At 42.5% G+C, this 26,426-nt stretch overlaps 1 protein-coding gene across 1 annotated transcript; it reads left to right on the forward strand.

Moving 5' to 3' along the window:
• Window positions 1-18,391: 18,391 nt before the first annotated feature.
• LOC149972900 (trace amine-associated receptor 13c-like) lies at window positions 18,392-19,369 on the forward strand. Its single transcript, XM_090215086.1, has one exon. It carries the CDS (start codon window positions 18,392-18,394, stop codon window positions 19,367-19,369), a length of 978 nt encoding a protein of 325 aa, XP_090071212.1.
• The last annotated feature ends 7,057 nt before the right edge of the window (window positions 19,370-26,426 follow it).

Below are 26,426 nucleotides of genomic sequence, written 5' to 3' on the forward strand. Positions count from 1 at the left end.
ATGCTTCACCACAGGGATGGTGACAGGTTTCCTCCAAACGTGATGCTTGGCATTCAGATCAAACAGTTCAATCTTGGTTTTATCTGACCAGATAATCTTGTTTCTCATGGTCTGAGCGTACTTTAGGTGCCTTTTGGCAAACTCCACGGCTTTCATTTGCCATTTATTGAGGTGTGGCTTCGGTCTGGCCACTCTACATTAAAGGTTTGATTGTTGGAGCGCTGCAGAGATGGTTGTACTTTTGGAAGGTTCTTCTATCTCCACAGAGGAACTCTGGAGCTCTCGCAGAGTGACCAGCGTGTTCTTGGTCAACTCCCTGACCAATGCCCTTCTCCCAGATAGCTCAGTTTGGTCGGATAGCCAGCTCTAGAAAGAGTCTTGATGGTTTAAAACTTCTTCCATTTAAGAATGATGGATACCACTGTGCTCTTGGAACCTTCAATGTTGCACTGTGCTCTTGGGAACCTTCAATGTTGCAGACATTTTTTGGTACCCTTCCCCAGATCTGTGCCTCGACACAATGAATGGTGAATGGTCGTTTTGTTAGATAAAATCCTTTTTTATATCCCAAAAAGTCTGTTTACTTGGCGCCATCGATTTCAGTAACCCACTTGTTCAACATGCAGACAAAGGAGTCCAAAAAGCTCATGCCCCATGAAATTAAGATGTGCCAACTCATAGAGACAATATATTAAAACAAATGTCATTTCAGTATTGTACTTGAAAGAGGGTTATTTGTTAGAAACTATAGAGAGGGTTTTGGATTGAGACTTGAGTGAGTTTAGGGGAGGTTTAGTCTGAAAACCTACCTCTTCATGAGTATCTTGATTAATGCCACAACCCCCCCCCCTTATCTGCTAAATGACTAAAATAGAAAATATGTAGCAGAGGTGAGTCAGACTCATGCTCTCGTGATGAGGTAGACCTGCCTGGTACTTCTAAATCAGTGTCACCTTGGGTCCGAGAGGGACTTTCCTCTTGTACTATTGGTTAAGATGTTGGTTTTCCACGCAGGATACCACGGTTCAGATCCCACCTGTGACAGAGTCTTGATTCAGAGGTGGGATTCTTGACCTGTGCAGGAAAGACTAGTTTAGATGTGAGGGTGGACTGAGGCTGAGGCCTAATGGAAGTTGTACTCACACAAATGACAATAGAGCTGTACTTAGGTTCACTTTGAATGTTTATGCTGTATTCGGGCCTTATTCAAATCAAATCAAATGTATTTATATAGCCCTTCGTACATCAGCTGATATCTCAAAGTTCTGTACAGAAACCCAGCCTAAAACCCCAAACAGCAAGCAATGCAGGTGTAGAAGCACGGTGGCTTGGAAAAACTCAGAGAGGAACCAGGCTATGTGGGGTGGCCAGTCCTCTTCTGGCTGTGCCGGGTGGAGATTATAACAGAGCATGGTCAAGATGTTCAAATGTTAATAAATGGCCAGCATGGTCAAATAATAATAATCACAGGCAGAACAGTTGAAACTGGAGCAGCAGCAAGGCCAGGTGGACTGGGGACAGCAACGAGTCATCATGCCAGGTCATCCTGAGGCATGGTCCTAGGGCTCAGGTCCTCCGAGAGAGAGAAAGAAAGAGAGAAAGAGAGAATTAGAGAGAGCATACTTAAATTCACACAGGACACCGTATAGGACAGGAGAAGTACTCTAGATGTAACAAACGGACCCTAGCCCCCCGACACATAAACTACTGCAGCATAAATACTGGAGGCTGAGACAGGAGGGGTCAGGAGACACTTTGGTCCCATCCGATGATACCCCCGGACAGGGCCGAACAGGCAGAATATAACCCCACCCACTGTGCAAAAGCACAGCCCCCACACCACTAGAGGGATATCTTCAACCACCATCTTACCATCATCAACACTGATATATACAGAGATAAGAATCGTGCCGAGAATTGTACCCTGTGGCACCCCCATAGAGACTGCCAGAGGTCCGGACAACAGGCCCTCCGATTTGACACACTGAACTCTATCTGAGAAGTAGTTGGTTAAACAGGTGAGGCAGTCATTTCAGAAGCCAAGGCTATTGAGTCTGCTGATGAGAATGCTGTGAATGACAGAGTCGAAAGCCTTGGCCAGGTCGATGAAGACAGCTGCACAGTACTGTCTTTCATCAATGGCGGTTATGATATCGTTTAGGACCTTGAGCGTGGCTGAGGTGCACCCATGACCAGCTCAGAAACCAGATTGCATAGTGCAGAAGGTACAGTGGGATTCTAAATGGTCGGTGATCTGTTTATTAATTAATTAAAACCTCTTAAGGCTAGGGGGCACTATTTTAATTTTAATCTGTTTGTTAACATGGCTTTCAAAGATTTTATATAGGCAGGGCAGGATGGATTTTGGACTGTAACAGTTTGGTTCCAGAGTGTCTCCCCCTTTGAAGAGGGGGATGACCGTGGCAGCTTTCCAATATTTGTGGATATCAGAAAGAGAGGGTGAAACGGCTAGTAATAGGGGTTGCAATGGGGGGGGGGGGGGGTTGCCAGGTGGAAAACATGGCCAGCTGTGGCAAAATGCTTATTGAAATGATCGATTATCGTAGATTTATCAGTGGTGACAATGTTTCCAATCCTCAGTGTAGTGGGCAGCTGGGGGGAGGTGCTCTTATTCTCCATGGGCTTTACAGTTTTCCAAAACTTTTTAGAATTAGTGCTACAGGTTTCAAATTTCTGTTTGAAAAAGCTAGCCTTTACTTTCTTAATTTCTTATGGTTTAGGGGACGCTTGCCACATGGAAAAAAAACAGTGAAAATGCAGCGCGGCATATTCAAATAATGATATAAAATCAAACATTCATTTTAAATCACACATGTAAGATTCTCAATTAAAGCTACACTCGTTGTGAATCCAGCCAACATGTCAGATTTTAAAAAGATTTTCGGCGAAAGCATAAGAAGCTATTATCTGATGATAGCACAATGTCAATAAAGAGGGTTGCATATTTCAAACCTGCAGGCGCTACACAAAACGCAAAAATAAAATATAAAACATGCATTACCGTTGACTAGCTTCTTTTGTTGGCACTCCAATATGTCCCATAAACATCACAATTGGTCCTTTTTTCGATTAATTCCGTCCATATATACACAAAATGTCCATTTATAAAGCACGTTTGATCCAGAAAAAAACAGCTTACAACGTCACTACAAAACATTTCAAAAGTTGCCTATAAACTTTGCCAAAATATTTCAAACGACTTTTGTAATACAACTTTAGGTATTTTTAAACGTTAATAATTAACGATCAAATTGTAGACGGGGCAATCTGTATTCAATACAGCAAGTAAACAAACCATGCTCCTTTTCACGTCTTGCGCAACTGTCAATAGCGTAACCTTGTTCCAGGATGTGCTTCTTCTTTGTTGTACAAATGATTAACCTCAACCAAATTCCAAAGACTGGTGACATCCAGTGGAAGTGGTAGGAACTGAAAAATGGTTCCTATCAAATATCCCTTGGCAAAGACACCAGAGGGAGCAGTCAGAGGCCAAAAAGAAAAACAAATCTGAACAGTTAGTCCTCTGGGTTTTGCCTGCTACATAAGTTCTGTTATAGTCACAGACATGATTGAAACAGTTTTAGAAACTTCAGAGTGTTTTCTATCCACAACCACTAATCATATGCATATCATATATTCCTGGCATGAGTAGCAGGAATTAGAAATTGGACACCCTATTTTTCCAAAAGTGAAAATTCTGCCCCCTATACCTTAAGAGGTTTTAACTGACTGAGTATATTGGTTCATGACTTCCCTGAAAAGTTGCATATCACGGGGGCTTTTCGATGCTAATGCAGAACGCCACAGGATGTTTTTGTGCTGATCAAGGGCAGTCAAGTCTGGGGTGAACCAAGGGCCATATCTGTTCTTAGTTCTACATTTTTGAATGGGGCATGCTTATTTAAGATGAAGAGGAAAGCACTTTTAAAGAGCACTAGGCTTCCTCTACTGACTGGATGAGGTCCATATCCTTCCAGGATAACCGGGACAGGTCGATTAGAAAGGCCTGCTCGCAGAAGTGTTTTAGGGAGCGTTTGACAGTGATGAGGGGTGGTAGTTTGAACGCGGACCCATAGCGGATGCAGGCAATGAGGCAGTATTGCTGAGATCCTGACTGAAAACAGCAGAGGTGTATTTGGATGGCAAGTTGGTTAGGAGAATATCTATGGGGGTGCAAGTTTACGGATTTAGTGTTGTATCTGGTGGTTTCTTTGATAATTTGTGTGAGATGGAGGGCATTTAGCTTAGATTGTAGGACTGCTAGGTGTTAAGCATATCCCAGTTTAGGTCACCTAACAAAATTAACTCTGAAGATAGATGGGGTGCAATCAATTCACATATGGTTTCCAGGGCACTGCTGGGAGCTGAGGGGGGTCTATAACAGGCGACAACAGTGAGCGACTTGTTTCTGGAGAGATTAATTTTAAAAATTAGAAGCTCGAACTGTTTGGCATAGACCTGGAAAGTATGACAGAACTTTGCATGCTATCTCTGCAGAAGATTGTAACTCCTCCCCCTTTGGCAGTTCTATCTTGACGGAAAATGTTGTAGTTGGGTATGGAATTGTCAGAATTTTTGGTGGCCTTCCTAAGCCAGGATTCAGACACGACAAGGACATCAGGATGTGCGGAGTGTGCTAAAGCAGTGAGTAAAATAAACTTAGTGAGGAGGCTTCGGATATTACAGAAGTCAACAAATGAGAGTGCCTGGAGACACGCAGGGCCTGGGTTAACCTCCACATCAACTGAGGAAAAGAGGTTCAATCTTGTCGGAAAATGTTATAGTTAGGGATGAACATTTCTGGGTTTTTGTTGGCCTTCCTATACCAAGATATAGACATGGCTAGGACATCAGGGTTGGCGGAGTGTGCTAAAGCAGTGAATAAATCAAACTTAGGGAGGAGGCTTCTAATGTTAACATGCATGAAACCAAGACATTTACAGTTACAGAAGTCAACAATTGAGAGAGCCTGGGGAATGGGAGTGATGCTGGGGGCGGCAAGGCCTGGGTTAACCTCTACATCACCAGAGGAACAGAGTAGAATAACGGTACGGCTAAAGGCTATAAGAACTGGTCGTCTAGTGCCTTCGGAACAGAGAGTAGAAGGAGCAGATTTCTGGGCGCGGAAGAATAGATTCAAGGCACAATGTACAGACAAGGGTATGGTAGGATGTGCGTACAGTGGAGGTAACCTAGGCACTGAGTGACGATGAGAGAGGTTTTGTCTCTAGAGGCACCATTTAACTTCTTGCGTCGAGCAATCCCGTATCCGGGAGCGTAATCATAGCCTCAAGCTCATTACCATAACGCAACGTTAAATATTCATGAAAATCGCAAATGAAATGAAATAAATATATTGGCTCACAAGCTTAGCCTTTTGTTAACAACACTGTCATCTCAGATTTTCAAAATATGCTTTTCAACCATAGCTACACAAGCATTTGTGTAAGAGTGTTGATAGCTAGCGTAGCATTAAGCCTAGCATTCAGCAGGCAACATTTTCAAAAAAACAAGAAAAGCATTCAAATAAAATCATTTACCTTTGAAGAACTTCGGATGTTTTCAATGAGGAGACTCTCAGTTAGATAGCAAATGTTCATTTTTTCCAAAAATATTATTTGTGTAGGAGAAATCGCTCCGTTTTGTTCATCACGTTTGGCTAAGAAAAAACCCCGAAAATTCAGTCATTACAACGCCAAACTTTTTTCCAAATTAACTCCATAATATCAACACAAACATGGCAAACGTTGTTTAGAATCAATCCTCACGGTGTTTTTCACATATCTATTCGATGATAAATCATTCGTGGCATTTGGGTTTCTCCTCGGAAGCAAATGGAAAAATACACGCAGCTGGAGATTACGCAATAATTGCGACGGAGGACACCAAGCGAGCACCTGGTAGATGTAGTGTAAAATGGTCACTCTTCCAATGATATGCCTACAAATACGTCACAATGCTGCAGACACCTTGGGGAAACGACAGAAAGTGTAAGCTCGTTCCTGGCGCATTCACAGCCATATAAGGAGACATTGGAACACAGCGCCTTCAGAATCTGGGGCACTTCCTGTTTGAAATTTTATCTTGGTTTCGCCTGTAGCATCAATTCTGTGGCACGCACAGATAATATCTTTGCAGTTTTGGAAACGTCAGAGTGTTTTCTTTCCAAAGCTGTCAATTATATGCGTAGTCGAGCATCTTTCCGTGACAAAATATCTTGTTTAAAACGGGAACGTTTTTTTATCCAAAAATTAAAAGAGCGCCCCCTATATCGAATAAGTTAAGCCAGGTGAGGTCACCGCATGTGTGTGTGTGGGGGGGGGGGGGGTGGAACAAAAGGGCTAGGTAAGGCATATTGAGCAGGGCTGGAGGCTCTACAGTGAAATAAGACAATAATCACTAACCAAAACAGCAGTGGACAAGGAATATATTTTATTTATTTATTTATTTTACCTTTATTTAATTAACTAGGCAAGTCAGTTAAGAACAAAGTCTTATTTTGACTTTAGGGAAAGACATGTGTGATCTTAGGGTCCAGTGAGTAGCTAGGCGAGCTAGAGACACGGCGATTCAGACAGCTAGCAAGCCTGGCTAGCAAGCTAGCAGATCGACCTCTGGAGAACATTGCAATGTAAGAGCCTGTAGAAAACCCCCCAGATGGTTACGTCGTTACCAGTCATGATGGATTGGCGGGGCTCCATGTCGACAGTATCCGCTACCCGCTACCTCACATCGCCAGTGCAATCGAGTCAATGCACGGGGTGCGCTTCTTCACAAAATTGGATCTCAGGAGCGCTTAACACCTGGTGCCTATCCGGGAGAAGACGCTGCTAGCGTCTTCCAGGCCTTTGTTGACAAGATTTTCCGGGACCTGCTTGGGCAGGGTGTAGTGGTGTATATCGACGACATTCTGATATACTCCGCTACACGCGCCGAGCATGTGTCCCTGGTGCATAGGGTGCTTGGTCGACTATTGGAGCATGATCTGTACGTCAAGGCTTAGAAATGTCTGTTCTTCCAACAGTCTGTCTCCTTCCTAGGGTACCGCATTTCCACTTCAGGGTTGAGAAGGAGAGTGACCGCATTTCAGCCGTGTGTAATTGGCCGACTCCCACCACGGTAAAGGAAGTGCAGCGGTTTTTAGGATTTGCCAACTATTACCGGAGGTTCATCTGGTGTTTTGGTCAGGTAGCAGCTCCCATTACCTCACTGCTGACGGAGGGACCGGTGCAGCTGCAGTGGTCGGCTGAGGCGGACAGGGATTATGGTCACCTGAAGGCTCTGTTGACCTTGGCTCCCGTGCTGGCTCATCCGGATCCCTCTTTGGCGTTCATAGTGGAGGTGGATACGTCCGAGGCTGGGATAGGAGCCGTGCTCTCTCAGCACTCGGGCACGCCAACAAAGCTCCACTCCTGTGCTTTCTTTTCAAATAAGTTCAACTATGATGAGGGGGACCGGAGGCTGTTGGCTATTGTCTAGGCTCTGAAGGCATGGAGACATTGGCTTGAGGGGGCTAAACACCCTTTTATCATCTGGACTGACCACCGCAATCTGGAGTACATCCGGGCAATAGGTAGACTGGACCCTCGCCAGGCAAGGTGGGCCATGTTCTTTACCCGTTTAGTTTTCACTCTGTCCTTCAGACCAGGTTCCCAGAACGCTAAGGCAGACACACTGTCCCGGATGTATGACACAGAAGAGCAGTCCATGGATCACACTCCCATACTTCCGGCCTCTTGCCTGGTGGCACCGGTGGTGTGGGAGCTATACGCGGACATCGAGCGGGCGTTACGCACAGAGTCCGGGAGTGGGTAGCTGGGCGCCTGTACATTCCGTCTGCTGTCCGCAACTGTTTGATCTATTGGGCCCACACGTTACCCTCCTCTGGTCACCCTGTCATCGGTCAGACGGTGAGTTGCCTTAGTGGGAAGTAATGGTGGTCCAACTTGGCCAAGGACGTGAGGCTTTATGTTTCCTCCTGCTCGGTGTGCGCCCAGTGCAAGGCTCCTAGGCACCTGCCCAGTTACTACCCCTACCCGTTCCACAATGGCCGTGGACGCACCTGTTGGTGGACTTCCTAAAAGGTCTTCCTCCCTCACAGGGCAACACCACGATCCTTGTCGTTGTGGATCGGTTTTCTAAGTCCTGCCGTCTCCTCCCTTTGCCCGGTCTCCCTACAGCCTACAGACTGCGGTATGCCCTGTTCACTCACGTCTTCCGGCACTACGGGGTGCCTGAGAACATAGTCTCTGATCAGCGTCCCCAGTTCACGTCCAGGGTCTGGCGAACATTCATGGAACGTCTGAGGGCCTCGGTCAGCCTCACCTCAGGTTTTCACCCCGAGAGTAACGGGCAGGTGGAGAGAGTAAAACAGGATGGGGGTAGGTTTCTGTGGTCATATTGCAAGGACCGGACGGTGGAGTGGGTGGCGTTCATTCCCTGCGCAGAGATGGCCCAAAACTCACTCCACCACTCCTCCACTAACCTCTCTCCATTCCAGTTCGTACTGGGGTATCAGATGTTTTTGGCACCTTGGCATCCGAGCCAGATCGAAGCTACTGCAGTGGACGAATGGTTTAAGCACTCGGAGGAGACCTGGGACACCGCCCATGTGCACCTGCAACGGGCCGTGAGAAGGCAGAAGGTGAGCGCCAACCGCCACCGCAGTGAGGCCCCGGTGTTCGCACCAGGGGATTGGGTCTGTCTGCCGGCAGCTGAGTCCGTGGTTTGTGGGGCCATTAAATGTCCTGAGGAGACTGAACGGGGTATGCTACAGTTTACAGTTTCCCCCAGATTATCGTATTAATCCCTCGTTCCATGTGTCTCTCCTCAGGCCGTTGGTGGCCGGTCCACTCCAGGTCCACTCTGAGCTGTGTAGGTTCTCTGGACATCGAGGGGGCCCCGGTGTATGCTTTTCGAGCCATCCTGGACACGAGGCATCGGGTGAGGGGCCTTCAGTACCTCGTGGAGTGGGGGAGAGATGCAGAATGCCGGTGAAGGACGTCTTGGACCCTTCATTGCTGCGGGGGTTCCACCGTCTCCATCCGGATCGCCCTTCGCCTAATCCTCCGGGTCGTCCCCGAGGTCGGTGTCGGCATGCTGCTGGAGCCGCGCGCCAAGGGGGATACTGTCACGACCTCCGCCGAAGTCGGTCCCTCTCCTTGTTTGGGCGACGTTCGGCGTTCGACGTCACTGGCCTTCTAGCCATCGCCGATCCACTTTTCATTTTCCATTTGTTTTGTCTTTGTCTTACACACCTGGTTTCAATCCCCCAATTACTTGTTCATTATTTAACCCTTTTGTTTGTTTGTGAGTGATTGTTTTTATGTCAATCGGTCCGTTTATGTGGGCTATATTGTATTGTATTTGTCTATTTGATTTGCTTTATATCTTCTGTTCTGCGCCTGACTCCTCAACACCAGCTACACACAGACCACAATACACTGTCTAGACAGAAAAATACCTTGATGTCATATTTTGTAGTAAAATAAATGATGTAGTTGCTGAATTTTGCCTTTGTATGCACTAAAGCACATGCAGTCAAAATGAGTAGTACCATTCCATACATGAAGGGAACATTTTGGCATTTGCTGTTTGATTGATTAGAAACTCCATATTGCAAATGTACGATCCCTTACTTGACCTCCGCTAATATTTCTAAAATTCGCAGACGGCGGTGGGCCGTGCACAGGGGTCAGATCTTCCGGGAAGTCATTGAACAAAGTCTCTCGGACATTCAGTTTCCGTTTTATAACATTTTCAAATGTTGGTCCTTTTTCCGCTGTCCCGGTAAATACCACAAGATGGCGAATGGAATCATATTGCAAATGTACAAAACATCACCAATCACGACATGGCCATTTCTCCTAAGCGGAAAAGTTGGTGAGCATAGGTTTGGCATAATGGGCAGTTAGCACCGAACAAGATGGTGTCGAGGCCTCAACAATTTTTGAGTTAAGGCCATTTTTCTGGGATTAAAGGTCAAAAATTAAAATAGAGTGCTAATTTGACCGCATCACATCAAAGTACATGAACCTACGGTGTCAGGAAAAAAAGAACCAGACATTTATCTATCGTAATTTAAGAGAAATAGCTAAATGTACAATCGGTGATGCTCAAAGAAATGTGTGTTTTTTTCTCCAAAAAGTTACAGATCCAGTTGCAGCATGTTCAGACGAATCCGTTATTAAGATGGGTTTCAGAACTCTACGTGACTTCTGTGATTTTCTTTGATTTTCTGAAATAACACTCAATCATTCAACCCTCTGTAAAGTTCTTAATGTAAAGACTTAAATCTCAAAATTCTGTAAGAGCCTACCCCAAGGGGCGGCAGGGTAGCCTAGTGGTTAGAGGGTTGGACTAGTAAGCGGAAGGTTGCAAGTTTAAACACCCGAGCTGACAAGGTACAAATCTGACGTTCTGCCCCTGAACAGGCATTTAACCCACTGTTCCTAGGCTGTCATTGAAAATAATGTTCTTAACTGACTTGCCTAGTTAAATAAAGGTAAACAAAAAAAAAAGGAGGATATGTGTTCACTTTCAGCTTCCTGTGTCAACCAGAAGTGCCTTAAATTGGAGTCACAAGGGCTGTTTCGAAGGGTTAAAAAGGTCAGATCTTTCCAAAACGTCATCTGTGTGATTAGGCAACCCTCAGCTAGGCCTACACATAATGTCAGAACTGGACCCGCAACTAGAATGTTACGTGTTTTATGTTTTTATTATGATTTAAACAAAAGGCGCTGCGAATTTTGGGCCTGCTCTGAAATATTTGATAGCTGGCTTCTAAACGAGTTTGAAAAAGTGGGTGTGGTATCCGTTTGTATCAGTTTGGTGTCAGAATGATGTCTAATTGACTGATGGATGGTGACTTGCTGGCTGACTTTTGTACATTTGCAATATGTTTAAAACTTGTTGATGCACCACATCCCAGTAGCGGGATAATTGTCATCAGCAACACTGAATAGCATAGCGCTACAGTCAAATAATATTGCAAAAAAATATTCATATTCATGTAATCACAAGTGCAATATTGCAAAACACAGTTTAGCCTTTTGTTAATCCACCTGTCGTCTCAGATTTTGAAATTATGCTTTACAGCGAAAGCAATACAAGCGTTTGTGTAAGTTTATCGATCGCATGACAAAACATTAAGTACACTTAGTATCAGGTAGCTTGGTCACGAAAATCAGAAGAGCAATCAAATTAATCGTTTACCTTTGATGATTTTCGGATGTTTTCACTCACGAGACTTCCAGTTACACAACAAATGTTCATTTTGTTCCATAAAGATAATTTTTGTATTCAAAATACGTCTGTTTGTTTGTCGCGTTATGTTCAGAAATTCACAGGAAAGAGCGGTCACGACAACACAGACGAAAATTCCAAATAATATACATAATGTCCACAGAAACATGTCAAACGTTTTTTATAATCAATCAATTGTTTTTAAAATATATATTCGATAAAATATCAACCGGGAGTGTAGGTTTTTCAAAAGGACCGGGAGAAACAATGGCCACTTTGCTCTGTTACGCAAAACTCACTCTGAGAGCCCCCACCTATCCACTTACGCAATGTGATCTTTCTCGGTCATAAAAAAAAAAAGCCTGAAACAATGTCTAAAGACTGTGGACACCTTAGGGAAGCCATAGAAAAATAAATATGGTTGATATCCCTTTAAATGGAGGATAGGCATGCATAGGAACAGAGAGGTTTCAAAATAAGAGGCACTTCCTGATGGGATTTTCCTCAGATTTCCGCCTGCAATATCAGTTCTGTTATACTCACAGACAATATTTTGACAGTTTTGATAACTTGTGTTTTCTATCCTAATATGACAATTAAATGCATATTCTAGTTTCTGGGGCTGAGAAATAGGCAGTTTCAAATGGGTACATTTTTTTGCCAAAAACCAAAATAGACCATCACCAAATTGACAGACTGAAATCAACACCAACGAGCGATGTAGAGGAACTGCCTGGCCATCCCGAGTTCATTGGGCCGGTCAATTTTTCCTTACGGGAGTATTTTTGAGCTTGTCAAATTTGTGATGGTAAATACCCATTGAAACACATTGCAAATGGACAGCCGTGCACCTGGTGATTGGAACGGGTTTCTAGGAGAACATTTTAAAATGTTTTGTAATGCCTTTAGGGGGTGCAAGGGGTCCACCCCCCCCCCACCCGTGCCCATCCAATAGGGGGCGCCCCAAGTCATTTTGGACATTTTTCATGTCACCATCGAGCGATGGAGAGGAACCACTAGCACCGCCCGGCCATCCCAATTTCGTTGGGCCAGTCAATTTTGCATTTCTGCATTATTTTTGAGCATGTCAAATTTGTGATGCTAAACGCCCATTGAAACATATTGCAAATGTACAGTTCATTTGCAATATGATTCAACAGTGAAAAACATCACTAAATGGACATGATGAAACAACACAACGAGCGATGGAGAAGAACCACTATCACTGCCTGGCCAACCCAAGTTCATCAGGCCAGTAAATTTCGCATTTCTGCAGTATTTTTGATGCCCATTGAAACATATTGCAAATGGACAGCCGTGCACCTGGTGATTGGAATCTTTTACCAGAAGCACATTTTTATTCTATTTTTTAAATGTCTTTAGGGAGGAGCAAGGGGTCTGCGGTTGGGTAGGGAGCACCCCACACCCATGCCCATCCAATAGGGGGAGCCCCTGGTCATTTTTGACGTTTTTCAAAAAATCGTTAAAAACAGTCCCACTTCTCCCTCATCATACATAACAAATAGACCATATAGGTTGATTCATGGTTTAACACAGTGCTATGTATAATTTGGGCACTATAAATGGGTTTGTAAACCGACTTCCTAAGATCGTACATAGCAAATGGACATAACATCCTGATTTGGCACTTTCAATACTTTCATATTGCATTGTACATTTCTTATGGCATTTGGCAATGGTTCCCTGACCTTTGACTTTAGCCTTCCTATGAAATCATATTGCAAATGGACAAAACATCTGCATTATGGACAATTAAAATATTAAGATATTAAAATGAAAATATTAAAATATACCAAAAATGTTCATACAGTTCTAATACATGTATCATTGGCAAAAACATCTAAAGAATTTTGAAAAACGGTCCAGAGAGCACTTTTTTAAGGGGGTGCTAATTTTTTGAAAAAAAAAATCAAAATCAAAATTTGACTCTTGACTCAATGAACAAAAATGAAAGACAGGGCTACGTTCACACAACGAAACAGAACACAAAGTTGACTAAGAAAATAAATTCAGAACCTTAAATAATCCCTAACGTCGGATGCCAGTGAGGACCACCAGAACTTACTGGCTAGAAGTTTGGTGGTTCGTGTACTGCCCGGATGTCTTGACCTCAAGGACGTGTGACATCATTGCATCAGTTGGGGTCTAACAGCTGCTGGTATGTAACTCTTCCCAGCTGGTGTCTCAGGAGGAGCCGGGTCTGAGGTTAGGGATTCTTGCATGGCATGGTGAATCTCCCACTGTACCGGTCCCATAATGCAGAGGAAGGAATTCAGGTGTAGGGTCTGAGTTAGGGACAAACTGGCGGGAGAGAGCATCATGTTTTACATTTCTCTTTCCAGGGATGTAAGTAACATGAAAATGGAAGCATGTGAAGAAGAGAGCCCAGCGGGCTTTTCTGGAGTTCAACCTCTTGGCCCCTCTGATATATTCCAAATTACGATGATCTGTTAGGACGAGAAAGGGATGTTGTACGCCCTCCAACCAGTGGCGCTACTCCTCAAGGGTGAGGAGTTATGTTTGCCACATCGTAATTCCTCTCAGCAGAGGATAACTTCCTGGAGAAGGCTGCACAGGGATGTTATTTTGGAGGTGTTCCCACCCGCTGAGAGAGAAAGGCTCCTACTCCGGAGGCATCCACCTCCAGGGTGAAAGGAAGTTTGAGTTGAGTCAAAGATGAGTCGGTGTAACCATGTATCCAGACATGGACATGGATTTGTTTTCATCCATTTTGACCCCTCCAGATGTCAGTACAAATCCGTGGAATTTACTGAGGTTACATGGAAGGTGCTCTTTTCACATAAAGGTTATTGTCAAGGAGCCATTGAAGAGCCTTTTGCACATGCTGTATGTGTTCCTTCAGGGAGTGGGAGTCAATCAGGTTGTCATCAATGTATACAATGAGAAATTGTTTGATCATATCCTGGAAAACCTTGTTCATAACACGATTGGGAGATGGCGGGGGCGTTCGTAAGGCCATAGGGCATGAACAGGTTTTCGTAGTGCTCTTGTGCGGTGATAAAGGCCATCTCCATTCGTCGCTTTCACGTATACGGACAAGGTTATATGCACTTTGCAGGTCTAGTATTGTATAGATGCCTTTTGCGGCCCACTTGTCCAAGGGTCGCTGTGATCAGAGGAAGAGGGAAACGGTTCTTGACCGTCATGTCATTCAGGGAACGGTAATCAATACATGGTCTGAGACTACAGTCCTTTTTTCCAATGAAGAAGAAGCTGGACACACCCGGGAAGAAGGACGAATGAAACCTTTTGAGTGTTTCATCAATGTAGTTCGCCATTGCCTCATTTTCCGGGATAGATAGCAGGTAAACACAGCCCTTCGGTGGGGACACTCCAGGGAGTAAGTCAATAGCACAGTCCCCTGGGCGATGTGGTGGCAGAGTGGAGGCCAGTAAGAGAAAAGCTGCTGGTTCAAATCCCGGAGCCGACTAGGTGAAAAATCTGTCGATGTGCCCTTGAGCAAGGCACTTAACCCTAATTGTTCTTGTATGTCGCTCTGGATAAGAGTGTCTGCTAAATGACAGACAAAAAAACTCGTATTTCACCTCTGAATGATTCTTAAAGAGCATATTACATCAGCAAAAGTCGACCTGTGCACTGTGGTGGATGTCACTGGAACTGTTGTCTCTACTGTGTAACTTTTTAATGATGTTAGTTTGACATTTTTACGTTTCTGACACCAGAGGGTCATGTTATTACCTGTATGCAAGTTTCTGGTACAATTAGGTCCAAAACTCTAAGGAATTCTAGCAATTAAAGGTGTTGGAGACACACAAATGCTTTCCCCCAGGGACCAATAAGGCCCCAGTAGAGCATAAATATTCAAAGTGAACCTACAGCGAACATAAGCATAGTTCTGTTGTCATTTGTGTGAGTACACCGCAACTGGAGATTACGCACCAATTTAGACAAAGGACACCGGGCAGACCCCTGGAAAATGTAATCTCTTATGGCCAATCTTCCAATGATATGCCTACAAATACGTCACAATGCTGCAGACATCTTGAAGAAACGACAGAAAGCGCAGGGTCGTTCCTGCTGCATTCACAGCCATATAAGGAGACATTTGAAAACAGAGCTTCAGAGATTCTGCTCATTTCCTGTTTGACGTTTCATCTTAGTTTCGCCTGTAGAATGAGTTCTGTGGCACTCACAGATAATATCCTTGCAGTTTTGGAAACGTTAGACTGTTTTCTTTCCAAAGCTGTCAATCCTATGCATAGTCGACCATCTTTTCGTGACAAAATATTGCTCTTAAAACGGGCACGTTTTTTTTTATCCAATAATGAAATAGCGCCCCTATAGACTCAAGAGGTTTTAACACTACAGTAGACAATGACATTCTAGACTTGTAACAACATTTTGGGGAAGGCCCTTTCCTGTTCAAGCACAAAAATGCTCCTGTGAACAAAGTGAGGTCCATTCAGAAATACCTTTGGCGACATCTGAGTGGAAGAACCTGACTGGCCTGCACAGAGCCCTGACCTCGACCCCATCGCACACTTTTGGGATGAATTGGAATGCGGACAGCGAGCCAGGCCTAATCGCCCAACATCAATGACCAACTTCACTAATGGACTTGTGGCAGAATGTAATCTGAATGGAAGTCCCAACAGCATTTAGGACGTCCGCAGGGAGCTAGCGTGTCGGGACACCACCATCTTCCTGGATGAACTGATAGACATGTCCATTCGCCTGGACAATCTGCTGGCTGCTCGCGGGCGTCCAGAGCGGGCCCTGTCGATTCCACCTCCAGGCCCTCCTGCTCCCATCCCCATGGAGTTAGGGGGGCTGCATCGAGGGGGACCGGAGGAGGAGTTTCCTCCTGCACCAGTTGTGGTCGGCAAGGACACACTGCTGACCGGTGCTGGAGGAGCTTGTCTGGGACTCGGGAAGGCAGGCGGAGCACTACTCGTTCACCCCAGGTGAGTCAGCACCAGACTCACCCAGAGCTTCCTGTCGGACATATGTTTGTGCTAACGTCTTTCCCTGGGTTTTCTCCCTCTCTACAGCATAAGGCGCTAGTCGATTCAGGTGAAGCTGGGAACTTCATGGATCGTGGGCTCGCACTATGGACCGTTGTTACCCTGTGTTTTGGGTTGGTCTGTGTTTTCCGCCCTGTGTTTTTGGGCATAACTATTTTGTGTCGGATTAAAGTGCATTTCTCCATGAACCCTCTGCTCTCTGCGCCTGATTAATATCTTCCGTTCCTAGTCATCCGTGACATAAGAGGCGACTCCGAGATGCTGACCTTCTAGGCAGAGTTGCAAAGAAAAAGCCATATCTCAGACTAGCCAATAAAAAAACAAAGATTAAGATGGGCAACACAACATGACAACAACATGGTAGCAACACAACATGGCAGCAGCACAACATTGTAGCGGCACAAAACATGGAACAAACATTATTGAGCACAGACAACAGCACAAAGGGAAAGAAGGTAGAGACAACAATATATCATACAAAGCAGTCACAACTGTCAGTAAGAGTGTCCATGATTCAGTCTTTGAATGAAGAGATGGAGATAAAACTGTCCAGTTTGAATGTTTTTTGCAGCTCGTTCCAGTCGCTAGCTGCAGCGAACTGAAAACAAGCGAACCAGGGATGTGTGTGCTTTGGGGACAACTGAGAGCATCCTGTCCTGCTTTGTCACCACCTGGTACAGTAACTGCAGCACACACAACCGCGGGGCTCTCCAGAGGATGGTATGGTCTGCCCAACGCATCACCGGGGGCACACTGCCTGCCCTCCAGGACACCTGCAGCACCCGATGTCAAAGAAAGGCCAAAAAGATCATCAAGGATATCAACCACCCGAGCCACAGCCTGTTCACCCCGCTATCATCCAAAAGGCGAGGTCAGTACATGTGCATGAAAGCTGGGACAAGAGGCTGAAAAACAGCTTCTATCTAATGGATATCAGACTGTTATATACCCATCATTAGCCGGTTACCACCCAGTTATTCAACCCTGCACCTTAGAGGATGCTGCCCTATGTACAAAGACATGGAATCACTGGTCACTTTAAATTGAACACCCGTCACATTAATAATGTTAATATACTATTTTATACATTTCATATGTACATACTGTATTCTACTGTATTTTTTCTCAACACCACTTTTCTCAATACCACTCAGATATTGCTTTTCCTAATATGTATATATTTCTTTATTCCATTCATTTACTTTTGATTTGTGTGTATTATTGTGAATTGTTAGATACTACTGCACTGTTGGAGCTAGGAACAAAGAATTTCACTAAACCCGCAAGAGCATCTACTTAATATGTCTATGTGACCAATACATTTTGATTTGATTTTGTAGTGTATTAATAATTCAGATCAGATGGACATTTTTAAAGTCTATGGAATGAGACAATTTTGATTGCATTTGCTATAAGCGTGTACACCATGAACTTGCTATCTCATCTACTTCCCTAATGCAACTTTCCTATACAGTTGCCTGCTGACGTGTGTGGTGCCATCATGTGTCCTAAGGTTTTGGAATATATTCCAAACTGAGCACTGACATAAACCAAACCAGTTAGTCTGCACAGTTATCATATTTCCCATATAAAATAGCCTTTGATGGACCAAAACATCACCCATACTATATTTTCCCCATTAAAATGCTTAGTTGAGTCAATGTTCCCTTTCTTTCATCTCTAACCATCAGTAAGGCTGAATGACAGGCTAGGTGGACACAGCAATATCCAATCCTGTCATACATTACATCATGCTATCACAAATTATTTGTTTATCCAACCATTTGTTCATTTCTGTGCTCACTTGTGTATGTTTTGCTGGTGCTGGTGGTGGTGGTGGTGGTGGGGTGTGTGTGTGTGTGTGTGTGTGTGTGTGTGTGTGTGTGTGTGTGTGTGTGTGTGTGTGTGTGTGTGTGTGTGTGTGTGTGTGTGTGTGTGTGTGTGTGTGTAGAGAGACGCTGAGGAGGGGAGTTTCTGTCAGTAGCTCAGGGATAAATAGAGAGGCAGAGCTCAGAGTTTGTCAGAAGGCAGACCTGACAGGGTCACACACAGGACCAAGCAGGAGCAGGAGATCTCAGCATTTTGATACTTTATCGCAAATGGAGAAATATGAAGATGTTCAATACTGTTTTCAAGACAGAAACTCTTCTTGCAGAAAGGCTTTGCTATCGACATCTATCTACGTAACACTGTACAACTTCTTCTCATTGTTTTCAGCAGTTACAGTATTTTTGAACCTACTGGTGATCATCTCCATCTCTCACTTCAAGCAGCTCCACACTACAACCAACCTGCTCATCCTCTCCCTGGCTGCGTCAGATCTACTGGTGGGACTGATTGTGATACCAGTAACGACTGTAGCAATAATGGAACCATGCTGGGATTTTGGGGAATATTTCTGTGTGTTTCATATCTACATAGATTTTTTGTGTACTTCTTTATCTCTGGGCAATATGGTCTTGATATCTATTGACCGTTATGTTGCTGTGTGTGATCCCTTATTGTACCACGCTAAAATAACAATAACAAGAATGATCTGTTGTATATCATTTACCTGGTTTTGTTGTATCATATACCGTGCTGCTATTATAAAAAACTGTGTAAATATACAGGTGCCAAGTAGGTGTTTGACAGAATGTTTTATTTTTGAAGGAATAACATGGGGTAATATCCTTGACCTTGTAATTACAATGTTTGTCCCGTGCTCGGTTATTATAACACTTTATATGAAAATCTTTGTGGTGGCCAGATCACAGGCCAGAAAGGTATTTTCAAAAGAGGCTGTCAGTGTGTCTGGTGTTAAAACTATACAGGCAAATAAGTCTGAGAGAAAAGCAGCAAAAACTCTTTCTATTGTTGTTGTCAACTATTTCATTTGTTGGATTCCATTTCTATGTTCTTCTTTCTTTCATTTGTCTTTTTTTAGCGACAATTTATCTTTCATCATTGGTTTTCTGCCACTAGTTAATTCTTTTATCAATCCAATCATTTATGCTTTCTTTTATCCATGGTTCAAAGTGACAGCTAAACATATTTTAACTTTGAAGTTAAGGCGTTCATGGATTGGAGTGGAATGACTTGGAGAAGGCAACGGAAGGTTTAAGCTTGTGTTATGAAAAACTATTTAGACATTGTGGATTGTATATTCCAAATACCAAAGTCTGTTGTTGTTCCATGTTATTTAATGATAAACAGTATGTAACTATTCTAAAAGTACATTTTGAGAACGTCATGAGTCATTATGTAGGTTTAACATCACCCTCTAGTGGCTCAATTGGGACACAATGCCTTCAACAAGTGCAGTAAAATGTAAATGTACAATATGCATGATATCAGATAACATCCAAGTATATCTCAATGGTGTATTGTGTAAGTAGTTGATGGTCAAATTTAAGAATATGTAATTATGGGTAACACTTTATAATAACATTCAGTAATAAACCATTTGTAAGGAATTTACAGTTTGCTCACCATTTATTATTAATTTCAAATGTGTTAAGTGTTAGTCAGTTCGGTATTCTCAAATGTATAAATAACTACTATATGCATTAGTGATTAAGCGCAACAGCGCAGGTGACCACTTCAGACACTTCAACTTCAACATACTGGTAATGAACAGTACCACTACTCTCACTACATCACTCTCACTACATCACTGCTGCCAGGTCAGGGGTCACAGCAGAGCAGCTCTCTCAGATGCTGTGGAGTCAGAATGAATGTAGAGATTGGTAACACTTTATAATAACACTTTGTATTAAATCATTTAATATGATTATTCCGACTGCACATCAATAATGTCTAATTTATTTTGTACGATGGTTATTCATACATTGATAAACAACTTTTATGGCATGTAATAATGATTTCTAACATCATTCATAAGATGTTTAATAAATGTCCTTATAAACCATGTACAAATCATTAGTAAAGTATGTTTGCAGTATCATATACCGTGATGCCAATATAAAAAAAATATATATAAATGTACATGTATGAAGTAGGTGTTTGAAAGAATGTTTTATTGTTGAAGGGTCAATCTGGTGTAATATAATTGACCTTCTATTTACAATGGTTGTCCCTTGCTCTATTATTATACTGCTTTATGTGAAAACCTTTGTGGTGGCCAGATCACAGGCCAGAAAGGTATTTTCAAAAGAGGCTGTCAGTGTGTCTGGTGTTAAAACTGTACAGGCAAATAAGTCTGAGAGAAAAGCAGCAAAAACTCTAGCTATTGTTGTTTTCACCTATTTCATTTGTTGGATTTCAACTCCATTTCTTTTCTTATTTTTGTCTTTTTTTAGTGACAATTTATCACTTTTCATCTGTTTTCTACCACTTGTTAATTCCTTAATAAATAATAATAATAATTGATGCATTATTTTATCCATGGTTCAAAGTGACAGCTAAACATATTTTAACTCTGAAGTTCCTATAATTTTATTCCCTAGTTTCACAAAGGTTTGATATAGTCAAGTTATACAATTGTTGTAATTGCTTCGTTGATGTAACAATACACATTACTTATCTCAGTGTTCTCATCAAAAGATACATGTGGTGTTGATACAGAATGATTTGGATGGATTGGATTTGAAGGACTTGGAGAAGGCATGAGAAGGAATAAGTCTGTCGTTTTTCCATGTTATTCAATGATAAATAGTTTGTACGTATTCTAATAGTACATTCTGAGGAAGTCATCAGTCGTTCTATATGTTGTTAAACACCTCCCTCTAGTGGCTCAATTGTGACACAGCGTCTTCATTAAGTGGAGTAAAGTTGAAATGTACAATACTCCATGATATCAGATAACCTCCAAGTCTATCACAATGGTGTATTGTGTAAGTAGTTGAGGGTAAAATGGAAGAATATGCAATTAAGGGTAACACTATAATGTTAAGTAATAAACCATTTGTCAGCCATTCACAGTTTGTTCACAATATATTAATCATTACTTCCACAATTGTTAAATGTTAGTCAGGTAGTTATTCTCACATTTATAAATAACTACTATATGCAATAATGATTAAAAACAACAGTGCAGGAGACCGCAGCAGACACTTCAACCTCAACATATTGGTTATGAACACTACCACTACTCTCACTACATCACTGCTGCCAGGTCAGGGGTCACGCCGTTGCAGCTCTCTCTGATGCTGTGGAGTCAGAATGAATATAGAGATTGGTAACACTTTATAATAACACTTTGTAATAAAGAATGTATAATGGATAAGTAAATAGTTTATTCATCATTCATGTATCATTACTCCCACATTTGTTTTAGTTAGCTGGTTATTCACACATGAATTAACAACCTTTATTGTCTGTAATAATGATACATAAGATCATTCATGAGATGTTTAATGAATTAACTTATAAACCATTTACTAATCATTAGTAAAGTCATTTTGCAGTCCCTAATCTAAAGGGAGGACTATTAATACTTTCTTAATACTTTATAAATGTTTTGAACAGGGACCAGTGAAATGTATCACAAGAAGTTGGACATGCTATTGGTAGACATTTCAGCAGTACCTGATGCTCCTTAAGATCCCAAAATGACCTGGAACATATCAATGGTTAAACAATAAGCACACAACACAGAGGATGTTAAAGGAAATATATTGAACATTTTATTCCAAAAACACACTGTCCTAATAGTGTGCTGAAGGAAGTAACGTGTTTGTCTGAAAATGACAGCATTCTTGTTTGTTGGCCCTGAGAATCTAAACCAAAGTGTGGATTGCAGTCACTCATTAGATAAGTTCATAGACTGTTTACAGGGTAATAGAACCAATATCTAAATACATAATTTAACTGAACTTTACGTTTAAAGGGTTACTACATTTAATACATTTACAAGTGAAGGTGTCCAAATACTTATGACTTCTTTAAATGGGGAGAATAGATACATAAGGTGTTTTCATTTCTAAATGGGAAAACAGATATATATGACAATTCCCTAAAATAAAAAAGTTTCATTCAGAGTTATACACCCACTGTGCAAGCACTGGTTGAATCAACGTTGTTTATTTTTCAACCAACATGGTGTAGACATTGAATTAACGTCTGTGCCCAGTTGGCAGGGACTGCTTTCAGTATGTGCGTTGGCCATAGGATGGTACTGTAGTATACAATCTGTGTCTGAGAAGGATGCCTTGACTCATTCTATATGAAAGATTATTATTTATGTTCTATTAAAACAACATATATCTGATCTTTACGTGTTAGCTGAAATGGTATCTGACAAACTGAGAAGAGACCATCTGTCTGAATAATACCAAAGCCTTTCATTACAGGAACCTCCCTGAATACAGAGTATTCAGAAAATATTCATAACACTTCACTTATTCCACATTTTATCGTGTTACAGCCTGAATTCAAAATGTATGAAAACACTTTTTTTCTCATCATCTACATGCAACACCTCATAATGACAAAGTGAAAACAATGTGAAAGCACATTAAATACAGAAATATCTCATTGACATAAAGGGTCCTATTTTATATCACAAGCAAATTATAAATGTTTCATAAAGACTTCATAAAGCCTTTATAAACACTACATTAATGTGTCACAAATCATCTATAACCACATGTCATCCTCTTTTAAGGGTTCACTGTATGTATGACAATACATTCAAATAAAAGCTGACATTCTCTAACATCAACTCAAATGAAAAAAGTGAAAATGGGACCCTTATGTAAATTACATATTTCTGTAATTAATTTGCAATACATTTGCAAAAATGTCTAAAAACATGTTATCACGTACATGTGGCTTAACTATGTGACATGAGCATTAATGTCAAATGTGACATAACCCACTAGGCCAAATATGACATAAACCTGTGCTTTATAAAGGGTGTCATAAACAATGCTTAATAAAGGATCTATGAATCATATTACATTGAGGCATCACAAAGCATTTATAACCTTGTCATGCATTTCATCAGAGCATTGCAATGACAGGATAGATGGTTTGATTGCCGGGACCACCCATAGGTAAAATTGTATGCACGAGTAAGTAAGTCGCGTTGGATAAAAGCATCTGTTAATTGTATGTATTATATTACTCTAAAACATTTCTAGGATGACCCAACCTCTTTCCCTCTTGGGTGCATAGACAATATTGGGACCTGACCTCAACTTTCTCCAATATGCTGTGCAGCAGGAAGACACACAACATTCAGTTTTTTTCACCTAATTCTGTTTTATTGGTTTATTTTTTTTCAGATTTCAGATATTTCACTTTTTTCTGATTTCCCCTGTTTTTAAAAATATTTGTATTTATTTATAGAAAAACATCTACATTGGATCATCTGTGTTCACAACAATGCTTAAACCACATCAGGGGATTACTTTTCAGTTCTGGTATACATCTGAGAAATGTTTGTTTTTTAGTGTAGTTAACCTTTAATTCAGTGTGCATACTCTGCACTGTTGTTTGGTTAGCATTGCTTCTGTAGTACAGTAAGCCATATTTGATGAGTTGGCTCTGAAAGCATGGAGGCACTGGTTGGAGGGGACCAAACACCCTTTCCTGGTGTGGACGGACCACCGCCACCTGGAGTACATCAGGGCAGCGAAGAGGCTAAACACGGGACAGGCCAGATGGGCACTATTCTTCGCCAGGTTCCAATTCACGCTTTCATATAGGCCAGGCTCGAAGAACATGAAGGCGGACGCCCTGCCTTGCGTCTATGACGCAGAGGAGAGGCATGGAGAGGAGACCCCCATCATCCCTCCATCCCGTATGATCATGCCAGTGGTGTGGGACATGGACGTCGACATACCGCAGGTCCTGCGTATGGAAACAGCACCTGCACATTGCCCGGAGGACTGCGACAACGTGTCCACGGTTGTTCAGGACCGGCTTCTTGCCTGGGCACACACGGTACCTGTGTTGTTGTGGGATAGGTCATACCATCGCCTGCCTAACTGAGAAGTACTGGTGGCCCACCTTGGCTAGAGAAGTCAGGGTTTAAGTCTCTTCCTGCTCCATCTGTGCCCAGTGTAAGACACCCAGACACCTCCCATATGGAAAGTGCCTTCCCCTGCCGGTTCCACAATGAAACTGGTCTCACCTCTTGGTGGACTTTGTCACTGACCTTCCCCCCTCCAAGGGGAACACCACCATTCTCATCATTGTGGACCGGTTTTCCAAAGCTTGTCGCCTCCTTCCTCTGCCTGAGCTCCCGTCGGCCATGCAAACCGCAGAGGCTCTTTTTACTCACGATCTTCCGGCACTACTGGATCCCAGAGGACATTGTGTCAGACCATGGCCCTCAGTTCACCACACATGTATGGAAGGCGTTCATGGAACGCCTGGGGGTCACGGTCAGTCTCACCTCCGGGTACCGTCCTCAAGCAAATGGGCAGGTGGAAAGGGTCAATCAGGAAGTGGGCATGTTCCTGAGGTGTTACTCAAGACCGGCCAGGGGAGTGGTTCAGATTTTTTACCTTGAGCTGAGTATGCGCAGAATTCCCTTCGTCACTTGTCCACTAACCTCAATCCTTTCCGATGCCTGTTGGGGTATCAGCCGGCCCTGGCACCTTGGCATCCAAGGCAGACCGAGGCCCCTGCAGTGGACGAGTGGTTTTGACATGCTGAGGAGATCTGGAACGCTGCATACACTCATCTCCAGCGGGCCGTGTGTCGGCACAAGGAACAGGCCGACCGCCATCGCAGTGAGGCACCTGTTTTCTCTCAAGTTGACTGGGTCTGGCTCTCCACCGGTACTGCTGCTCATTCTGTTCACCAGTTCCGGAGATCTACATCACCAGCTTGCTAGGCTTCACTGAAATGGATCATTACCACCAACCCCTGACTTCCGTGTCTCATTACACACACCTGGTTCCCATTCCCCCTGATAAGTATGTGTAAACATGTGCCCTCTGTTCCACATTGTCCTTGTCGATTATTGTTCCATTTTTGTTGGTCTTGTGAGGACCTGTGCTCTGTTGTATCTCTTGCATGTTACCGTGTTAGTGTGCAATTTTTACACCTCGCTCTTTGTTTGGGTTACAATACTGTGTTTAATATACAGTTGAAGTTGGAAGTTTACATACATTTAGGTTGGAGTCATTAAAACTCGGTTTTCAACCACTCCAGAAATGTCTTGTTAACAAACTATAGTTTTAACAAGTTGTTTAGGACATCTACTTTGTGCATGACACAAGTAATTTTTTCAACATTTGTTGACAGATTATTTCACTTATAATTCACATGATCACAATTCCAGTGGGTCATAAGTTTACATACACTAAGTTGACTGTTCCTTTAAACAGCTTGGACAATTCCAGAAAATGATATCATGGATTTAAAAGCTTCTGATAGGCTAATTGACATCATCTGAGGTGTACCTGTGGATGTATTTCAATGTCTACCTTCAAACTCAGTGCCTCTTTGCTTGACATCATGGGAAAATCAAAAGAAATCATCCCAGACCTCAGAAAACAAATTGTAGACCACGTTCATCTGTAAAAACAATAGTATGCAAGTATAAACACCATGGGACCACGCAGCAATCATACCTCTCAGGAAGGAGATGCGTTCTGTCTCCTAGAGATGAACATACTTTGGTGGCAAAAGTGCAAATCAATCCAAGAACAACAGCAATTGACAAATTCTCACGTTTCATCCGTTTTCTTCCACTTCTATTCTTCAATAAATCCATTAAGCACAACAGCACAACAGCGCAGGAGACCACAGCAGACACTACCACAACTCTCACTACATCACTGCTGCCAGGCCAGGCGTCACACAATAGCAGCTCTCTCAGAGGCTGTAGAGTCAGAATGAATATAGAGGTTGATTACACTTTATAATAACACATTGTAATAAAGAATTTATAATGGATTAGTAAATAGTTTATTCATCATTCATGTATCATTACTCCTACATTTGTTTTAGAAAGCTAGTTATTCACACATTTATGTTTAATAAATAAACTTTTAAACCATTTACTATTCATTAGTAAAGTCATGTTGCAGTCCCTAATGTAAAGTGAAGACTATTCACACTTTCTTAATACTTTATAAATATTCGAACAGTTACCAGTTTAATTTATCACAAATATATGGACATGCCATTGGTAGACATTCCAATACTACCTGATTCTACTTAAGGTCTCAAACT

The sequence above is a fragment of the Oncorhynchus mykiss genome, chromosome 22, assembly GCF_057628025.1.
Source record: "Oncorhynchus mykiss isolate SJ-2025 chromosome 22, ASM5762802v1, whole genome shotgun sequence".
In the NCBI taxonomy this organism is placed as follows: Eukaryota; Metazoa; Chordata; class Actinopteri; order Salmoniformes; family Salmonidae; genus Oncorhynchus; species Oncorhynchus mykiss.

Coding starts and splice junctions, on each gene's coding strand:
- LOC149972900 (XM_090215086.1), top strand. CDS start 18,392: ATGGAGAAATATGAAGATGTTCAATACTGTTTTCAAGACAGAAACTCT.